The sequence below is a fragment of the Cyprinodon tularosa genome, unplaced genomic scaffold (genome assembly GCF_016077235.1).
Source record: "Cyprinodon tularosa strain WSP-4 unplaced genomic scaffold, ASM1607723v1 ctg142, whole genome shotgun sequence".
In the NCBI taxonomy this organism is placed as follows: Eukaryota; Metazoa; Chordata; class Actinopteri; order Cyprinodontiformes; family Cyprinodontidae; genus Cyprinodon; species Cyprinodon tularosa.
Window position 1 is genome coordinate 1,712,897 of NW_024038243.1, and position 15,959 is coordinate 1,728,855.

The window sequence follows — 15,959 nt, forward strand, 5'->3', positions numbered from 1 at the left end:
TTCAAAAAATATAACTATTTAAGAAGAATGCCATGAAAACATGTACGCATTTAAAGTAGAAACAGCTGCCCCCTGAGCCCCCCTTAAACATTTTATGAGGTGTTTGGAGCACGGGCGTAACTTTCTGAAGGACTGCTGTGGACATGTCCCCACCAGCTTTGGCCTGCTGTGGACATGTCCCCACCAATAATTTCAATACATAGACCTTGGCTCTCAACAATATGTGGGACAATTTGATTTTGCCGCTTTTAAAGGAGGATAATCACTGATGTAGCAGAAAGGTAAAACATCCATCAATCAATCCACATTTTTCTGGATGGATGGATGAAATTGTGTAGATATACTAATGTCTAACTACCCATAAATATAAATATCAGTGTATTTTTGTTCTTTTGTGTTCTAAACAGTAGGAACGCATTCAATAAATATATCTTTGAGCTCATTTTTGGAAAATACAAACCCTTTTGAAGGTTAAGTTACCAACTTTCATCACAAAGTGAAACCCTTGGTTTGGACCCTACAGGGACAATGTGCAGGATAAGACTAAAAATGAACAAAGGGGAGAATTGATGTCACTGGAATAATGCAGATGCTTGTGTCTGGATTTGTTTAAAACAAAGTGCCTTTAACAAAAAAACAAAACCAAAAAATAAAATGCTTGTGGTTGGTGGCATATGAGACAAACTACATCTAAAATAAATTTGGTTTGTTTAACACAAACATCTGAAAATAACACTTTATTATCAGGATTTTTGGATGGTTTATTTTGACATTTAAACTTGTTTCTTCTTCTTGGCAGCAGCTGCAGCGCAGCTCCGTGTGGTGGAGCCGCGTCATGTTTTCTCACTGCATTGCCCATTCAGAGGCGATGGGCGGTTCTGGGCGTAGGGGGGCGCTGTTGAGCATATATTTTGTTTCAGTCCCGTTTCCCTCCATGGTTTCCCCTTCTCTCCGACTAACTTAGCGTTCGCCTCACTTCATTACACTGTATTCTCCCTCCATAAGGGGCATCTCTGCCGATTTGGACTGAAGATCCCAGCAGAAGCCGAGAGAGCGGAAAAGTTTCACTTCCACCGGGGGAAGATGGACATGAAAAAGAGGATCCACTTGGAGCTCAGAAACAGGACACCGTCTGATGTGAGTCGTGCTTTTTTTAAAAGCAGCCTTTTAGTTTTCAGGCTAGCCCCTCGCTAACGGTGACCACATGGGTTTCCAGCTTGTGTGTTTCTCCTTTGTAGCAGAGAGTTAAAACAGTAACCCTGTTTAATCCCTCCGTAGTGTTTGCTGGATTGGGCGTATTATACAGAGGGGGCAGCGAGACGAGAAAAGCTGTATTCAATGGTTACTTTCAAACGGCGGTTCTTCCTCCCCCCTCAGTTTGCTGACATTATTATTGCGGTGCTTTAACCGTTTCGCAGCCTCTCCGCTGGCCGCTGCACACACGCCTCGGTCCGCCTGAAAACTTATTTCTGCTGCTTCCTCCGCCGCCGTTTGGCATGCACACGGCGCTATATTTTAATACACTCCTCGGAAGCCATGTTTGCTGCTAGCTCAACTGCTAGAAGAAAAAAAAAATCGGTGCTTTTTAGGCAAACTAATGCAGATTTCCGGAAATTACACCTTTTAAATCGAGTTGAATGATCTGATAAATCGGTCGTGGGAGTAATGTCTTGTAAATGCGACATTTTTTACACTTAACCGGTGAAAACAAAAAATAAAACACTCATACCGTGAGATTCTCCTTACATAGACAGTAAATACAGTTTTAACGAAATAACCCTCCCTATGTCTGTTTTTTGTTGAGTGTGTATAATAAAAGATGACGCCGTTATTGTGTTTATATACCAATCTGCTAAAGCCGCTTGTATTAAAGGCTTCGTATAACATCGCAGGCTGTATTCCTTATCTAGACTCTGAAATTTTGCTGTTTTTTAAATGGAATCAGGCGCTGCCATTATTCGAGACCCGGCCAGCTAACTTAGGAATTTGTTCCCGCCATATTACCACCACCCCGAAGTTGGCTCGTGATTCGCAGCTTCTTCAGTAAAGGGCCTTTTCATATATATTTTTAAGGGCATGTTAGCTGTAGTTTTTAGTTTACAGTATTTAGCACGGGTCACACCTGGACTTAATTATTTCACACAAAATAAACATTTCCGGAAAAGACAAAAAAGGGTTAGCCTATGAGCTCTTTCCGTTCTGTAGAATGCAGAAGTTAAACCTGCACTGATTAATCTACACTACAACTCTCTGGTGGTCTAGGTTACTACTTACTTGTGAAGTACTTATTTTCTGAACCATTGTAGACTGGATTCAGCTTTAAATCTTAGATAGTTAAATCTGAATTTATGAATCTGCAATGGTTACAGGATATGTAAAGGTTGCAGTGTTAGCAAATAACTAGTTTGATATCCAGAAAAGGCATATTTGTTTGCCATTGTTGGCATTTAAGCTGCCTCGTATACTTTTCAGAAGTATTTATTTTTATAGAAAAGTTTTATTTTTATTATAAATTCTCAAGTCTAGAAAGTGATAATGCTAAACGAAAGCCATGCTTTCATGCTGTATGGAAAACATAAAAATCCATCTACAGATATTAGTAATTAAGTTTCCTCTAAGCTGGATCTTTTTATTATAGTTTCTGGATCGGGTATGTAATATCTTAATCTTACACAGTTACATTCTTTTACATACAGTTTTAAGCGCTATAGAAAACACCTTTACACAACGAAGTAACAATTCGGAAGCGAACTTCAAAATCGCCATATTGCCCCCTTCGCGTTAACAGTCAAATACGGTAAAATTCTCACAGCCGCACACCTAAAATACAACGACTGTGTTTGCTAGTTATTAGAATCTTGCCAAAAGTCGCATTCGCGGCTAAGTAAATATTGTTGGTTGGGTAGCGGCCTCTTAGACAGAGCCAGCCTGCCTGCCTGCGTGACATTAAGATCCGACGCTCCACGCTTCATGCGTGGGTAACCGAAAAAACTCGACGGCCGGCGTTTCCGCTTAAGCAACACTTGAACTAAAAACGTTTTTCGTATATTAGAAACGTTTTGTTTAGTTTTAATTCTCTACAAGCAGTTGTTCTAATCATCTTTCCGCCATTGGAGTGATGGGAGAGCTGCATACTGTAGCTTTGGAGTCGCCATGTTTGTCGCTCAGTGGTCTTTGAAGCCCTGGCAGAGAGGAACCGTCTCCATCTTTGTTTTTTTTTCTGTTTTTCCTTACTAAATTTCCGTTCTCTCTCCTTCGCAATTTCGACCTCAAAGCGAGTCGTTGAACAACCTGGGTCGTTCACTCGACGATGAATATTCCACTTTACCCCCTTAATGAAAGCTGGTTTTATAAAAGGAAGAATCTTTGTCGGGGTGCGTTGGTAGTCCTTTTCCGTTGCTGTAGTGCTGTCTAATGGCGGGCGGACTGTAGCAGCTGCTCTGCTGCTCCGCAGCTTTTATAAAAGGGGGCAATGGCTAGCTTGTAGCCAGCTAGCTTCAAAAAAAATCATTGCATTTTTCCATTAGTGGGGGCATCAGCTAAGCTATTAGCTGCTGATTTAGTTGGTGTCTGTTTTAAGGTGGTAGTTTTTAATGTCGCCTCGTTGAAGGACACACAAAGTCTTATTAGAACCAGAAACGCCATTCCTTTGGACGGTTTTCCTCTGCTAAGTCGCAGTATTCATTGTTTTTGTCCAACATTTTAATTGCGCAACCAGTGAGTTCAGGCAAACTCAAACGAACTCCGCCTTTTCGATGCGCCTTTTCTCATGTTTATCCCACAAAATGTCCCTGAAAGAACAATTAACTGCATACACTGGAAAAATAATGAAATCTACATAAGATATTTTTCTTTAAATAAGATTTTTTCCCCCTTGCATTGAGGAGGTAAAAGATAAATTTAAAGACAATTTACATGTAAAATAAGAAAAAGAAAAAAAAAAACTGCATTGTTTTATTTCAAGTGAATATTATCTAATAATTATCTTATTTTAAGAGTAAAAAATACTCATTCCATTGGCAAAGTATCTCATTTACCTATTCAAATTAAGGGTAAATACACTTAATTTAAGACATTTTTACATATTTAGGCCCGAGCAGCAAAGCGCTGCGAAGGCCTATTGTATTTCGAAAGTTTCTTATTATTATTATTATTATTATTATTACGATTCTTGTAGCACTTTGAACGCATTTTACGGGGACTTCGCATATTCAAAAACTCAGGAAAACGTGGCAGTAAATTGTCCCCCGCGTGAAATAGCCGGTCTGTAATGGAATCCAAAATGGCCGCCCCCAAATTACGCCACAGCGCCCCCTAACGTGAGTTGGGGGAAACTGTAAGTCCCAGAGATTTGAAAGTTGGCACACAGGTAGATCTCCTCAAATCATGAAAAAAAGTCTCTTGGAGGTATGCCCTAAAACCCACAGGAAGTCGGCCATTTTGGCTCAAAGTGCGATTTTTGGCCATTTTTCATTTTCGCTCATGTCGAACTTTAACAAACTCCTCCTAGGGATTATGAGCTATCGGCTTCAAACTCGGTCATTATGCAGTTAAGGCATTGGAGATTAAAAGTTATCAAAGGTTTTCGTTTTTGAGCATGTTTAAGGGGTCCCCAGGGGCCCCGAAGTTAGGGTACTTTTGAAGAATTTCAAAGTGGAATAACTTTTAGAAAAAAGGTTCAAATCAAACCACGTTTGGCAGTAAGGAGCCCCTTTGGGTGCTTGACCATACTGGATGGTCAAATGATGACATCATCTAAGCCCCGCCCCCTAAGGGAAGAAAGTGACTTTTTTCACTTGGGAGGGTCCCTTTGAGTCATTTTAAACACCAGCACCTTGAAAATTTGTCAGATGATAGAAAACATGTTGGTCTAACTTCGTTTAAAGCACAGAGAGTCTGAGTTAAATGGTGTTGCCGTGGCGCCATGGCGAAGTGAGGCGTTTCGCCATGAAAATACGATTGGCTCTCATTTCCTCATTATTAATCAGATCTGCACCAAAATCACAAGAGATGATCCTAGTCCAACTCCAAACAGGAATCCAGAGCAATATTTTGTGGGCGGGGCTTAGTTTCACTACAGCGCCCCCTAGAAATAACAAACTTCAAACCACCAGCCCCAAGCCGTTTTTAGTCCTAGAATATTGAAACGTTGAACACATTTGCATCTCATCAGGCCCTAACTAAAAGCCTCTTGAAGCCATGGTCTAAACCCCACCGGAAGTCGGCCATTTTGAATTACAATTTACTCTATTGTGAAAGCACTGACCTTTTTTCAAAAAATTGTATAAAATCAGCCTTTTATCCAAATGAGCTAAAACTTTCAAAATACGTTCTTTACAAAGCCTGCTGTAAGCTAGTTACAATAGCAAAGCGCTTCTTTAAAGTCCGTCACTCTGATTTTTCAAAAGTTTGCGTTCTCGCCTAATAGTTGGTCAAGTGGACAGATAATGCCAGGAAATAATTCAGCCCCTAGCCATGCTCATTCCTAGGATAATGAAACTTGGCACACATCTGTATGAGCTCTCCACCTACAAAAAGTTTCATTGGAGCCATGGTCTAACCCTCTCATGAAGTCGGCCATTTTGAATCAAACGGCACCCTTATGAAAATAGAATCACTATGTTAAAATATTTCTAAAAAATCAGTCGTTTACCCAAAAGAGCTAGGACTTTTGGAATATATTCCTCTAATTGCTACTTGTTTGATGGTAAACACAGCATAGCTCTTCTGAAAAGTCCATCACTCTGATTTTTCAAAAGATTGTGTTAACAAGACAGTGTTGTATCTCAAAAAGTTTTATAGCAATCCTAGCCAAAATTGGAACAGTTATTTATCCTTTGATTATAGAAAGTACTGCCAAGTTTGGCGTGAATCTATGCATGTTTGAGCATCTTATGGGGTTTTCAACTGCCGCAGTATATGGCATTCAAGTTTAAAGATTTTTCTTTCTTTAAATTATTTAATAAATCATCTAAAAAAAATCTAGGACATGCAAGATGTGTTCCTTGACATTTGTGATTTTTTTCAGGATTTTATTGCAAACTATGGATTTTTAATGATTTTTTTTGTTTTGAGTAGGGTGTATTACCGCTAACCGTGGAGTTTGGCAGTGCTGTTTCTCCATCTTTTGAACATATACTTTTGACCGACCACCTGAGATGGCCGCAGCATCTATCTCACAGATGAGATTCATCCCAGATATTATATTTTATCCCTAGTTTAACCCTTCCTGACCAAACCTGTGGTTTTCTCCGGCTGGTCCAGAGGTGAAGCGTGGCGCCTTTTCCGCTGGCTGGGAAGGAGCAAGAGGGCGGCAAACTTCTAACTTGCTGAGCCTCGAATTAAGACATAAGGGGTCAAAAGTAATCAAAAGATTTTTGCTGTGACAAACCATGTGGGCGTGGCCAAGCATCAAAATCAGACTTCTCGCCGTTAGAGTATGACTAGAGTATGACTGCCTCAGGCCCTGCTTTTATTAAGGATTATTAAATTTGTATAACCGAACACGATGCTCAAAAAAGTATATTGGAGCCATGGTCCACACCCAACAAGAAATGGGCCATTTTGGATCAAAGATACCATTTTCTTTTTTTAGGTCATGACATATCTGAGTGAAGGGCTCTTGGTTTTTTTTGAGTTTGAGACTTTAAATTAACTTTACATGGACTATAGTCATAGCAGATTAAAAGTTATCAAAATTATTATTCTACATGGGAGCATGTGGGCGTGGCTAAGCATCAAACTGTTAACTCCAGTCATCCAAAGCCATGCTTTTAGGAGGAGGAGAAGGATGATGAGGATGAGAAACAAACACCAGTAGGAGATGCAGTGAGAGCAGCAGCAGGAAGAAGAATATGAAGAGAAGGAGCACAGGGGGAGGAGGATGATTAGGATGAGAAACAGCAGAAGGAGAATGGAGGAGGATTAAATGAAGCAGGATAAGGAGGATGAAGAGGATCAGGAGAAGCAGCAGTAGGCAGGGGATGAAGAGAAAGAGCAGCAGCAGGATGAGGAGAAGGAGATGCAGCAAGAGTGACAGCAGGATGAGGAGAAGGAGATGCAGCAAGAGCGACAGCAGGAGGAGGAGAAGGAGACACAGGAAGATAAGCAGAAGCAGGAGGATGATGAGGAGAAGCTGAATTAGCAGGAGGATGAGGAAGATGAGGAGAAACTGCAGGAGTAGGATAAGAAACAGTGGCAGCAGCAGAACGAGAAGGAGGGGGAGGATGAAGAGAAGCAGCAGCAGGCATAGGCTGAAGAGCAGGAGCATAGGCTGGGAAGGATCGTGGAGGTGGAGGTCGCTTGGTTCCCGCGATCGCAACATACCAGGCGGTGCGAGCTGCGAGGGCCGCCCAATGCCACTTGTGGCTTTAATTCTAGATTGCTTTTCCAGTGTAGGATTGTGTGTTTTTATTATTTTCTAGTTAGACAATTTATACTCGGTTTGGGAAAATGTGGAATGAACTTTCAAAGGGAGGGAGAGGACATGTATTTGAAATATAAATAAAAACGTTTTAATTCTTGTCATGTCAATAAACTGAAATATATTAATGAAAATTAAAACAGGTTCTCTCCTTTTTCTTTTTTAAAGGTGTTTATATGGTTCAATATTTGATCTTATCTCACTTTTTTGTATTTAACTCATCAAACAAAACTAGCAACGCACAAACACTACTACTAGCTACTGTCAACCACAGTGGTGGAGGTTTGATGATGTGGGCTTCTGCCACCTCTATTGTTTACAACTTTTCGTGGGGTCAGCCTTGGACCAAACCGTCAGTGATGGAGCAGTGATTCCACAGAAGCAACAACATGCTGTAAAATCTGTTTTTATTGGTATAAATGCCTTAATTACTGTTAACATTTTACAGTGCAATCATGTTTTGGGATGCCTCAAAGTTTAAGAAGTTTTTATTTATCTTTTAAAAGTAAATGAAAAAAGAAGCCTATTTATCTGGAATAAATTTACCCCAATTAGTGATGTTGTAGATTGCATCATGCTGGAAGTCAATGATTAACTATTTATTCACCATACAGCAGGTAAATGTATAACTCCTGCATTTAGTACTTATTAATGCTATAACTCATTCTTTTGATCTAATTTCAGGTACGAGAACTCGTCCTCGATAATTGTCGATCGGTTGAAGGGAAAATCGAAGGCCTCACAGCCGAGTTCGTCAACCTCGAGTTCCTCAGTTTGATAAATGTCGGCCTCATCTCAGTGTCCAACCTGCCTAAACTAGCAAAACTGAAAAAGGTAAGGCCAGGTTCTTCACTCTCACTTTCTCCTGTCACTTTCCAAGGACATCACAGTTGACCTCTCTGTCCTCTTCCCTTCCAGCTGGAGTTGAGCGACAACAGAATCAGCGGCGGCCTCGACGTTTTAGCAGAGAAACTCCCCAACCTCACACATCTAAACCTGAGCGGAAACAAATTGAAAGACATCAGCACGTTGGAACCTTTGGTCAGTTCTTTAGATTTAACTGCACCCTAATTCAGTTTACATCAGATACTATATAAACAGCTACTAACTGACCAAAATTAGGGACCGTTTTATTTGTTTTTTTTCTTTGTTTGTATGCAAACATTTAGTTTTAATTTGCATTGTGCGTCTGCAGAAAAAGCTGGAAAACCTGAAGAGTTTGGACCTGTTCAACTGTGAAGTAACAAACCTGAACGACTACAGAGAGAGCGTGTTCAAGCTGCTGCCTCAGCTCACCTACCTGGACGGATACGACATGGAGGACAGGGAAGCATCCGACTCTGACGGAGAGGTGGATGGCGACGGCGTAGATGATGATGAGGATGAAGGTAGGAAGCTGTAGCAGAGTCTGATCCAAAGCAATAGTAATGGCCTCCAGGCTCTAAGTTACCTTCAGAGTCCACATCCTCTGTAACCGCTCCACTCACATACGTCCAGCACAAGTCACATTAAATAATGGGAACAATTCCACATCAACCGTGACTCCTCCAAAGGTCTCCTTCCATATGCGCTTTCTCAGTCCTTCACATACGGAGCAGACTTATTTTTCTGTTCCGGTCCATTGAAATCCAGCCGGGTCAGCCTTAGCAATTGCAATCGTATCAAACAGGAAAAAGAACGTTAAGAAGATCTGGTTTGTCAAAATAAAATAGGTTACCACAAATAATACATAATTTTTGAACACCCCCCCAAAAAAGCAAAGCATTTTATTTAATCATTGAATGCAAACTACTGGTCCTCCAGTGTAAGTAAGTAAATTTATTTGTATAGCACTTTTTACAGATAAAAAAAAAAAAGTAAAAATGTACTACAATAAAACAATGTAGAATACAATGTATATCAACATTTTAAAAACAAATGGAAACATACAAACAAAGCCATAATAAACCACACGTCTAATTAAAAGCCTGCTTAAATAGCAGCGTCTTAAGTTGCTTTTTAAAGTTGTAGGGAAATCATATTTAAATGACAAATCATTATCTTATGCAGGCCAGTTAGTTATACGTCAGCCTGAACACCTAAATTCAGCCAATCATATATTAAAGGTCATCTGTCAATCACATTTTTTCGGTCATAGCATCTTGATGCATTTGTCACAGCGAACATACGCAACATTTAAAATAAGAATAATTTCCTTTCCCATTGAGTTCCGTCACAGTGTTCACTGGGATGGACGTCTGTGTCTTCAGCAGGCGTAGAGCTAATAGAACTGGCAGCGTTGCGAGGCAAGGGCGTCCTCTTCCACAACATCTTCATCCCCACTTTCCTCCTCTAAATAAAAAATGTATGACGGAGGAGACTCATCCACGACCTCCGACACAAAACTCCCCTCCTCCTTTGTCACCATGTGTATTGTTATATGTTATATTGGAGGTAGACTAGCTATGTTTGAACAGAAACAGAAGTAACAGTAACATAACAATACAACAGATGTAATGTTTGCAGTTTTTTTTTATGTCTTGCTACGTTTACAGCAGAATGCTCAGTTGAAACCATTGTATTGCCACAGCACCCTCTCTCCTGGATAGTTGAAGTAGGTACAGAAAGCATCCCTAACGGCTCTGGCTGTAGCCGATGTGCGTTGTCTCGCCATATTCTCGAAAGGCAGCAGCCCATGTCGGTCCTCTTAGGCACTCTTCGGCTCGGCAGGAAGTTGTGGAGCATCCAAGCTGCCATCACAAAGGAGTCCACATTATCAGGGAGCAAGTTGTGATGAAGTATTCTCCACCTTGACGGCAGAATACCGAAAGCATTTCCAACAACCATCCGAGCTCTTGACAAACGGTAGTTGAGGATCCTTGTTTGCTGCAGGGTAAAGCTGATCTTGTATAGATCCCTCAATCACCCATCCCACGGTGCCCCACACCAATGACACCCAATCATTAGTCTGCTTCCACCAAGAAAATCAGGAACATTGAGAATGTTAGTTTTATTTTTATTTATTTTATTTTCTGTAGCTGAAGTACAGACTACTAGGTCATGGTGTGTTTTTTTTTCTATGACCACATGCCATCAATGCTCCCAAACAACGGCAACTACCTGTTCTAAAAATAATCAGAGTTCAATAAATTTGTGTGGTTTTTTTAAAAAAGGGAAACGGGTCATTGCAAAATGGAGAACCCTGCGAGGCGGTTACGTCAGGGCACAAAACCTACCAAGTGGCTCCAAAGCAGAGACGGTGAGGGAGCATAAATATGCCAGGTTGATGGCATTTTTAGACCCATACATCCAGTCCTGAAGCTAAGGCAATTCTGTACATCGCAGGAAGCAGACGGTCAACCCACTGATGTCTCTGGTGAAATTCATCAGCAATGTTTGGCAGCATCTACCTCTGGCCAGCCAACACGGAGCAAAGCTGAAAGGTCTTCACGATCCCGGAGCCCAACAGACCGGGCCACATCACCACCCACTAGGTTGACAAGAGCAGCAAAGACCGCTACACCCAGGGCAGCAACTGCTGCATCAGGACGGGCAACAAGGAAACCGGATGTTGCTGATCGACTTCTGCAACTGCTGAACGAGCCACAGGTTCTCTATGTCCCGCACGGTGTGGGCGACGAGTTGTACCACTTTGCACTGAGCATCGTACCGATGCTGCTGAGACTCGACAGCGGTAACAGACCCCAGGCCAGGCTAAGATCGCCATTCTAAACACTCTGCACACCTTGGAAAGCTCACAAAACCAACAGTAGACGACCGCAACCTTACCCCCACCACCAGTGTTCCCAACCTCACCCACTATGCAAGGAGGAGGCAGGATTGCAACCCCCTCCCCATCTACACATTCCTTTGATCATCCCCACCTGACAGTTAATTCCTCCTGAATGTCAATCTGTTACCTCTACCCCCCTGGAAGCCTCATGAGGATGACGCTGATCCAAAATGTGACACAGAGGGCACTACTTCATTTCTGGATCTGAGCTCTGTTAGACTTCTATAAAAGAATTAAATCCTGTACATAGTTCTGTGGTTTAAATGTTTGTAAGACCACATGTGTGAAATAAATATGATCACAAAACCTCTGGGCCTGCTGCTAGTCTTTGTTTTGGTTCAGCTGCTGCTCTGTATGCAGTTCACCAGTATTGGTGTTTTTCTGAGCGTAGCCTCAATTCTTGGATCAGGTGATGAAAATCACCTTTGCCATTGGACGAACCCAGTAGCAACCTCCTCTCTCTTCGCTCCATAGCCAGTCAGCAAACATGAACCATACCCCAGTGCTTTCTACTAATAGTTACTCTAAATACCATGTAGGTTTTTGGTAGCTAAAGTACTCAGCCGTTCTTGATGGTGGTAACCACAGACCATGTCAATTGATTATCAGTGCAGGAGCACTTTCTGAACGCTATTCAAAGGATGAATCAGAAATAGGCTTGGTGTGCCGCTCCTTTATGTCCCCTTTTTTGTATCACGTCAACTCAAACCTCTTGTGGATGCTTTCCTTGCACTCCAGGGTACTCTAAGGGGGACGGATGGGGAGCATATTAGCCTAGTAAACTAGCCCCAACCGCCAGTGGCCAAAATCGTTTTTGCCTGCGAGTGGTCTAGCCTCGATCAATGCCCTATGATCGAGAACTGGCTGGCCAATCACAACGCAGATATGTGTTTCTTGACAAAGCGGGCGGGGTTTTGAGGGCGGGATGGCAACAACTATTGAACAGTTCTCGTTTGACTCAGCCTTGGAATCAGTTTTGGAAGGATTAGACTTGGGGTTTTCGTTGAAACGTGAGCAGGAAGAGGCTCTACGCTCATTCATTTTTAAGACGGATGTATTCACTGTTTTACCGACAGGCTGTTTGTTTACACTCCCCCACCAGCTTTCTGTAGCGTTTACTACGTCACAGTCAGTTGCTCTCATTGGTCAGAACGTTGGCCAGTAGGCACAGACATGGTTTGAAAGACAACAGGTTGTTCTCAACAATTATGTTCTAATGTCTCATTCATCAGGGCCAGACTAAGTTACACATTTAATCTCACATTTAGTCTGGTTTATCAGGCTAAGATAAAGAACTCCCACTCATATCTAATGCATATCATCTTTGTCCACTCTGGTTATTAGGAGAAAATAACCTGCTGTCAGTAAAACTGGATCATCCTAATGATCTTCATCAAACGGGGCAGTGTGGCTAATAACTGATACAGATGCTGCATTGACCTCTCATTTATTAAAAAAAGAAACTTCTTTATATCAGATTTAATCTATTAACATTTATGGTCGGCATAGTAATGATGAAAAACTGGACAAACTAGAATTAGATTTTTAAAACCTGCTTGAAGTTAAAACACTACTAGATACTAGTTAATTGAACATAATCATAGTCTGAGAAATGTTTTATTCCAAAAGTTATCCTAATTTATTAGTTTATTAGTAGAATCAGATGGGATGTTTTTTGTTCATTATTAGAACAGATCCTCAATGCAGGGGTCATGACCCCCTCGTGGGTCACAGGAGTACTGAAGCCACCAGAATCACAAACCTTTAAGGCAACACAGTAAAGTAACATCTACAATGTTTGAACTACAAAAATAATTGTGTTAATTTTAAATGGGGACCAAAAGTTGCAACTCAATTTGTTTTTCTTTTATATTTTCAGACAGACATTTGTTGTTAAAACTCGGCTTTTAACAGGCTGATGATAATATGTCAGCAGATTATATACTCCTAAAACTATAATGTATGTCCAACAAATCGGCTTATTTAGCAATTAAATAATTAGTGGCAAATTTCCCACATCTTTTTTTTTTTTTTTTATATCACTGTTTGAATTTAACTCACCAAAACTTGCAGAAAACCTTTTGAAAAGGAGCTCAATGTAAAAATAAAAAATGTTAGACTCTTCTTAAAAAAGCAGATTTAACCTTAAAGTGCGGGGGAAAAAATATGTTTCTTCAGGAGTCACTTTTGATAAAGTCACAGAAAGATCTAAAGATTGTGGCATTTCCCCTGGATTCCACAAGGTGGGCTCAGTGAGCATAGACGGCTTCATCTTTTCTCCTTGTTTTGCATTTTGCAGCCATGTTTAGAGTCAGTTGTGCAGCAGTGCACAGCAGGCTGCTCTGCTCTGCCTCGGCGGTGCATTTTTTCCGCCCCTTTTCTGTCAGAACAACTGACATGTCTGCCATTTGGCCCCGTCCAAATTTAGCTCTTACTGCATTTCTTCAGTAATAACGGCGCACAGCATGCTGTATACCCCTGAAGGTCAAAGATTTTACAGGCGGTGATTGAAGTTTGTTTCTTATAGCGAGATATGATGAATTTCTGCAGATAAAGCATGTAAACATAACCATTACTGTTAATTCCGTTAGCACCTTTTATCTTTGGCAAATATAATAGAAACTGATGTAAAACCTGGTTCTGGATGTCTGATCTAAAACATGTAGGCATCATTTTTAGGTCTATGTAAAAACAGCAGCTGTGATGCATTCACTGACTGCAGGGGAAATAAAGATCAGATTTAGCACCGGCTCCTTTTGCTCTAATCGCTCTCAGCAGTTTCTAATGTTTTTTTTTATCTTCATACCACAGAGGGAGAGGAGGAGGAGGATGAAGATGGGGAGGAGGAAGACTTTGACGAGGAGGACGATGATGAGGAAGATGAAGAGGAGGTAGAAGGAGAGGAGGACGATGAGGAGGTCAGCGGTGAAGACGAGGTAAAAACCAAGTGATTGATTGTTGGAACCGGTGAAGTCACTTAAGTCTGCTGTCTTTAACTTGATAACGTTGTTCATGAAGGATGAAGAGTTTGGTCAGGATGGAGAGGTCGAGGACGAGGATGAAGATGAGGATGAAGACGATGAGGGTGAGTAGTTATGCAAAACTACACAGCTTTGGGTGATTAAAGTTGTGTTGGATCAAAAACAATAAGATATTCAATATTTTATTTGCTGAGATGTTACAGCAGCACTTCTAAAACTCTTCAATACAAATATATTTAATTTTGACTTAAGCAAAAAAACAACTCTGCTATCATTTATCTCATATTTACTATTCATTACAGCGTTTGTATGGAAGTGGTGCCTCAAAAAAAAATGTGGCCCCCAAAAAAGACATGTATGAAAACAAACTTTTTCATACATGTAAAAGTAGAAGGTTATATTTTTATTAGTTTTAAAGAACAGTAAAACTACATTAAACAAATTCTAAAACTTTATTTTCCTGGTGTGATGCTGTTTGAACACTATGAAACACTTGTTTATAGACTTTATCTAGTGCATGTTATAAGGATTCTATTATATGATAATAGGGTTTGCCAATGATAATATACTAGAGTTCTTCAGATTGTAATCCAGTACATTTTGGGGTTTTTTTGTCTGTAGATGTTTTATAATCCTGCAGTTTTCTGATTTCCTGTAATATTTTTATTTAATGCATGTTTGTTTTGTTTTTTTCTATTTCCCCCCAGAAGCAGAAACCGGAAAAGGCGAAAAGAGAAAGCGAGATCCAGAGGACGAAGATGACGATGAGGACGATGAAGAGGACGATTAAACGCAAAACTGAAAAAGAGAGCCTACCGAGTTTCCCCCCTTCTCCCTCTTTGACCCTCACAAACCCGAACGTCGACCCTCCAACAACTCGCACCGCCTTTTTAATCTGCGTCAACCTGTCCCCCCTCCCCAGCACTGCGCTCTATTTACGAGCAGGACTGTACTGACGGGTGGGCCGAGTGGATCTGCCACTCCCACAATCCCAGTTGTTTTTTTCTTTCTCCCTCCTCCACCAAGGAACTGAGAGCCACCTAACACCCCCCACTGCGCTCCCACCCGTTAACCCTGAGGTTCTCAGGCAGCCTACCACTCAGCATTCCACGTTTCCACTGTCCATCCCTCTTTATGTATTCCCGTGTGAGGACTTTGGGACTGGTATCTAGTTTTGGGTCTGTGTTTTTAATATTTTGTTGGATTAAATTTTTTTTTTTCTTTGTTGGGTCTATTATTTCCCTTATTTTCTGTTTTATTTTTTTCCCCCCAATAAAATTATTGCTATAGCAGCTGTGCAACCAGCAGGCCATGGTTTTTAGTGTGGCGGCCTGTTGCACAAATCAAGGTTGTAGCTACATTTTTACTTTCTGTATGACAAAAAACGACTTTGTAAATAAAATGTTAACATTTTTGGCTTTTCTCTCTCCCTGCTTCGCTTTTCTGCTGTTCTGAAATGAATAGGATCAGAAAATATATTTTAAATTACATTTCGCCCTTTGAGTTATTGGAGAAGGAAAAACAAAAAAGTCCATATATTTAATTTGTGCTTTTTAATCTGAACCCCTTCAGTAAAACCCAGCCTGAATGCAGGTCAGTGGTTGTAGGAGGACCCCAGGGGGATATTTGGAGGAATTTATTGCACAAGAAACATGGAGACCAACAAACACAATGGATGGATTGGGAGAAGGCTGCGGAGAAACTTAAGCAGAGTTAGGGGAAACAAAACATTAAAGAATTCAATTAATGGACTGAAGGTGGAGTTCCACCTGAAACAGTTTGG

General features: G+C 40.9%; 1 protein-coding gene across 3 annotated transcripts; it reads left to right on the top strand.

Annotated features, from left to right (window-relative positions):
* The first annotated feature begins 904 nt into the window (after window positions 1-904).
* anp32b (acidic (leucine-rich) nuclear phosphoprotein 32 family, member B) lies at window positions 905-15,590 on the top strand. Of its 3 annotated transcripts, none has more exons than XM_038278607.1 (7): window positions 908-1,137; window positions 8,108-8,257; window positions 8,342-8,464; window positions 8,619-8,811; window positions 14,007-14,131; window positions 14,214-14,280; window positions 14,887-15,590. In XM_038278607.1, the coding sequence occupies exons 1-7, from the start codon at window positions 1,084-1,086 to the stop codon at window positions 14,964-14,966; spliced, it is 792 nt and encodes a 263-aa protein (XP_038134535.1). In that variant the 5' UTR covers window positions 908-1,083; the 3' UTR covers window positions 14,967-15,590. The 3 variants fall into 3 exon arrangements, with proteins under 3 accessions (XP_038134533.1, XP_038134535.1, XP_038134534.1); XM_038278606.1 differs by having other exon boundaries at window positions 909-1,137; window positions 14,884-15,590; XM_038278605.1 differs by lacking the exons at window positions 14,007-14,131; window positions 14,214-14,280; window positions 14,887-15,590 and adding exons at window positions 10,576-10,661; window positions 10,748-11,149 and having other exon boundaries at window positions 905-1,137.
* Window positions 15,591-15,959: the final 369 nt, after the last annotated feature.

Bases quoted from the DNA above. Each gene is read 5' to 3' on its own strand.
- anp32b (XM_038278605.1), top strand. From the start codon at position 1,084: ATGGACATGAAAAAGAGGATCCACTTGGAGCTCAGAAACAGGACACCG. The intron at 8,465-8,618 runs GTCAGTTCTTTA...GTGCGTCTGCAG, and splicing joins TCAGCACGTTGGAACCTTTG to AAAAAGCTGGAAAACCTGAA. The intron at 10,662-10,747 runs GTGAGGGAGCAT...TGTACATCGCAG, and splicing joins GTGGCTCCAAAGCAGAGACG to GAAGCAGACGGTCAACCCAC.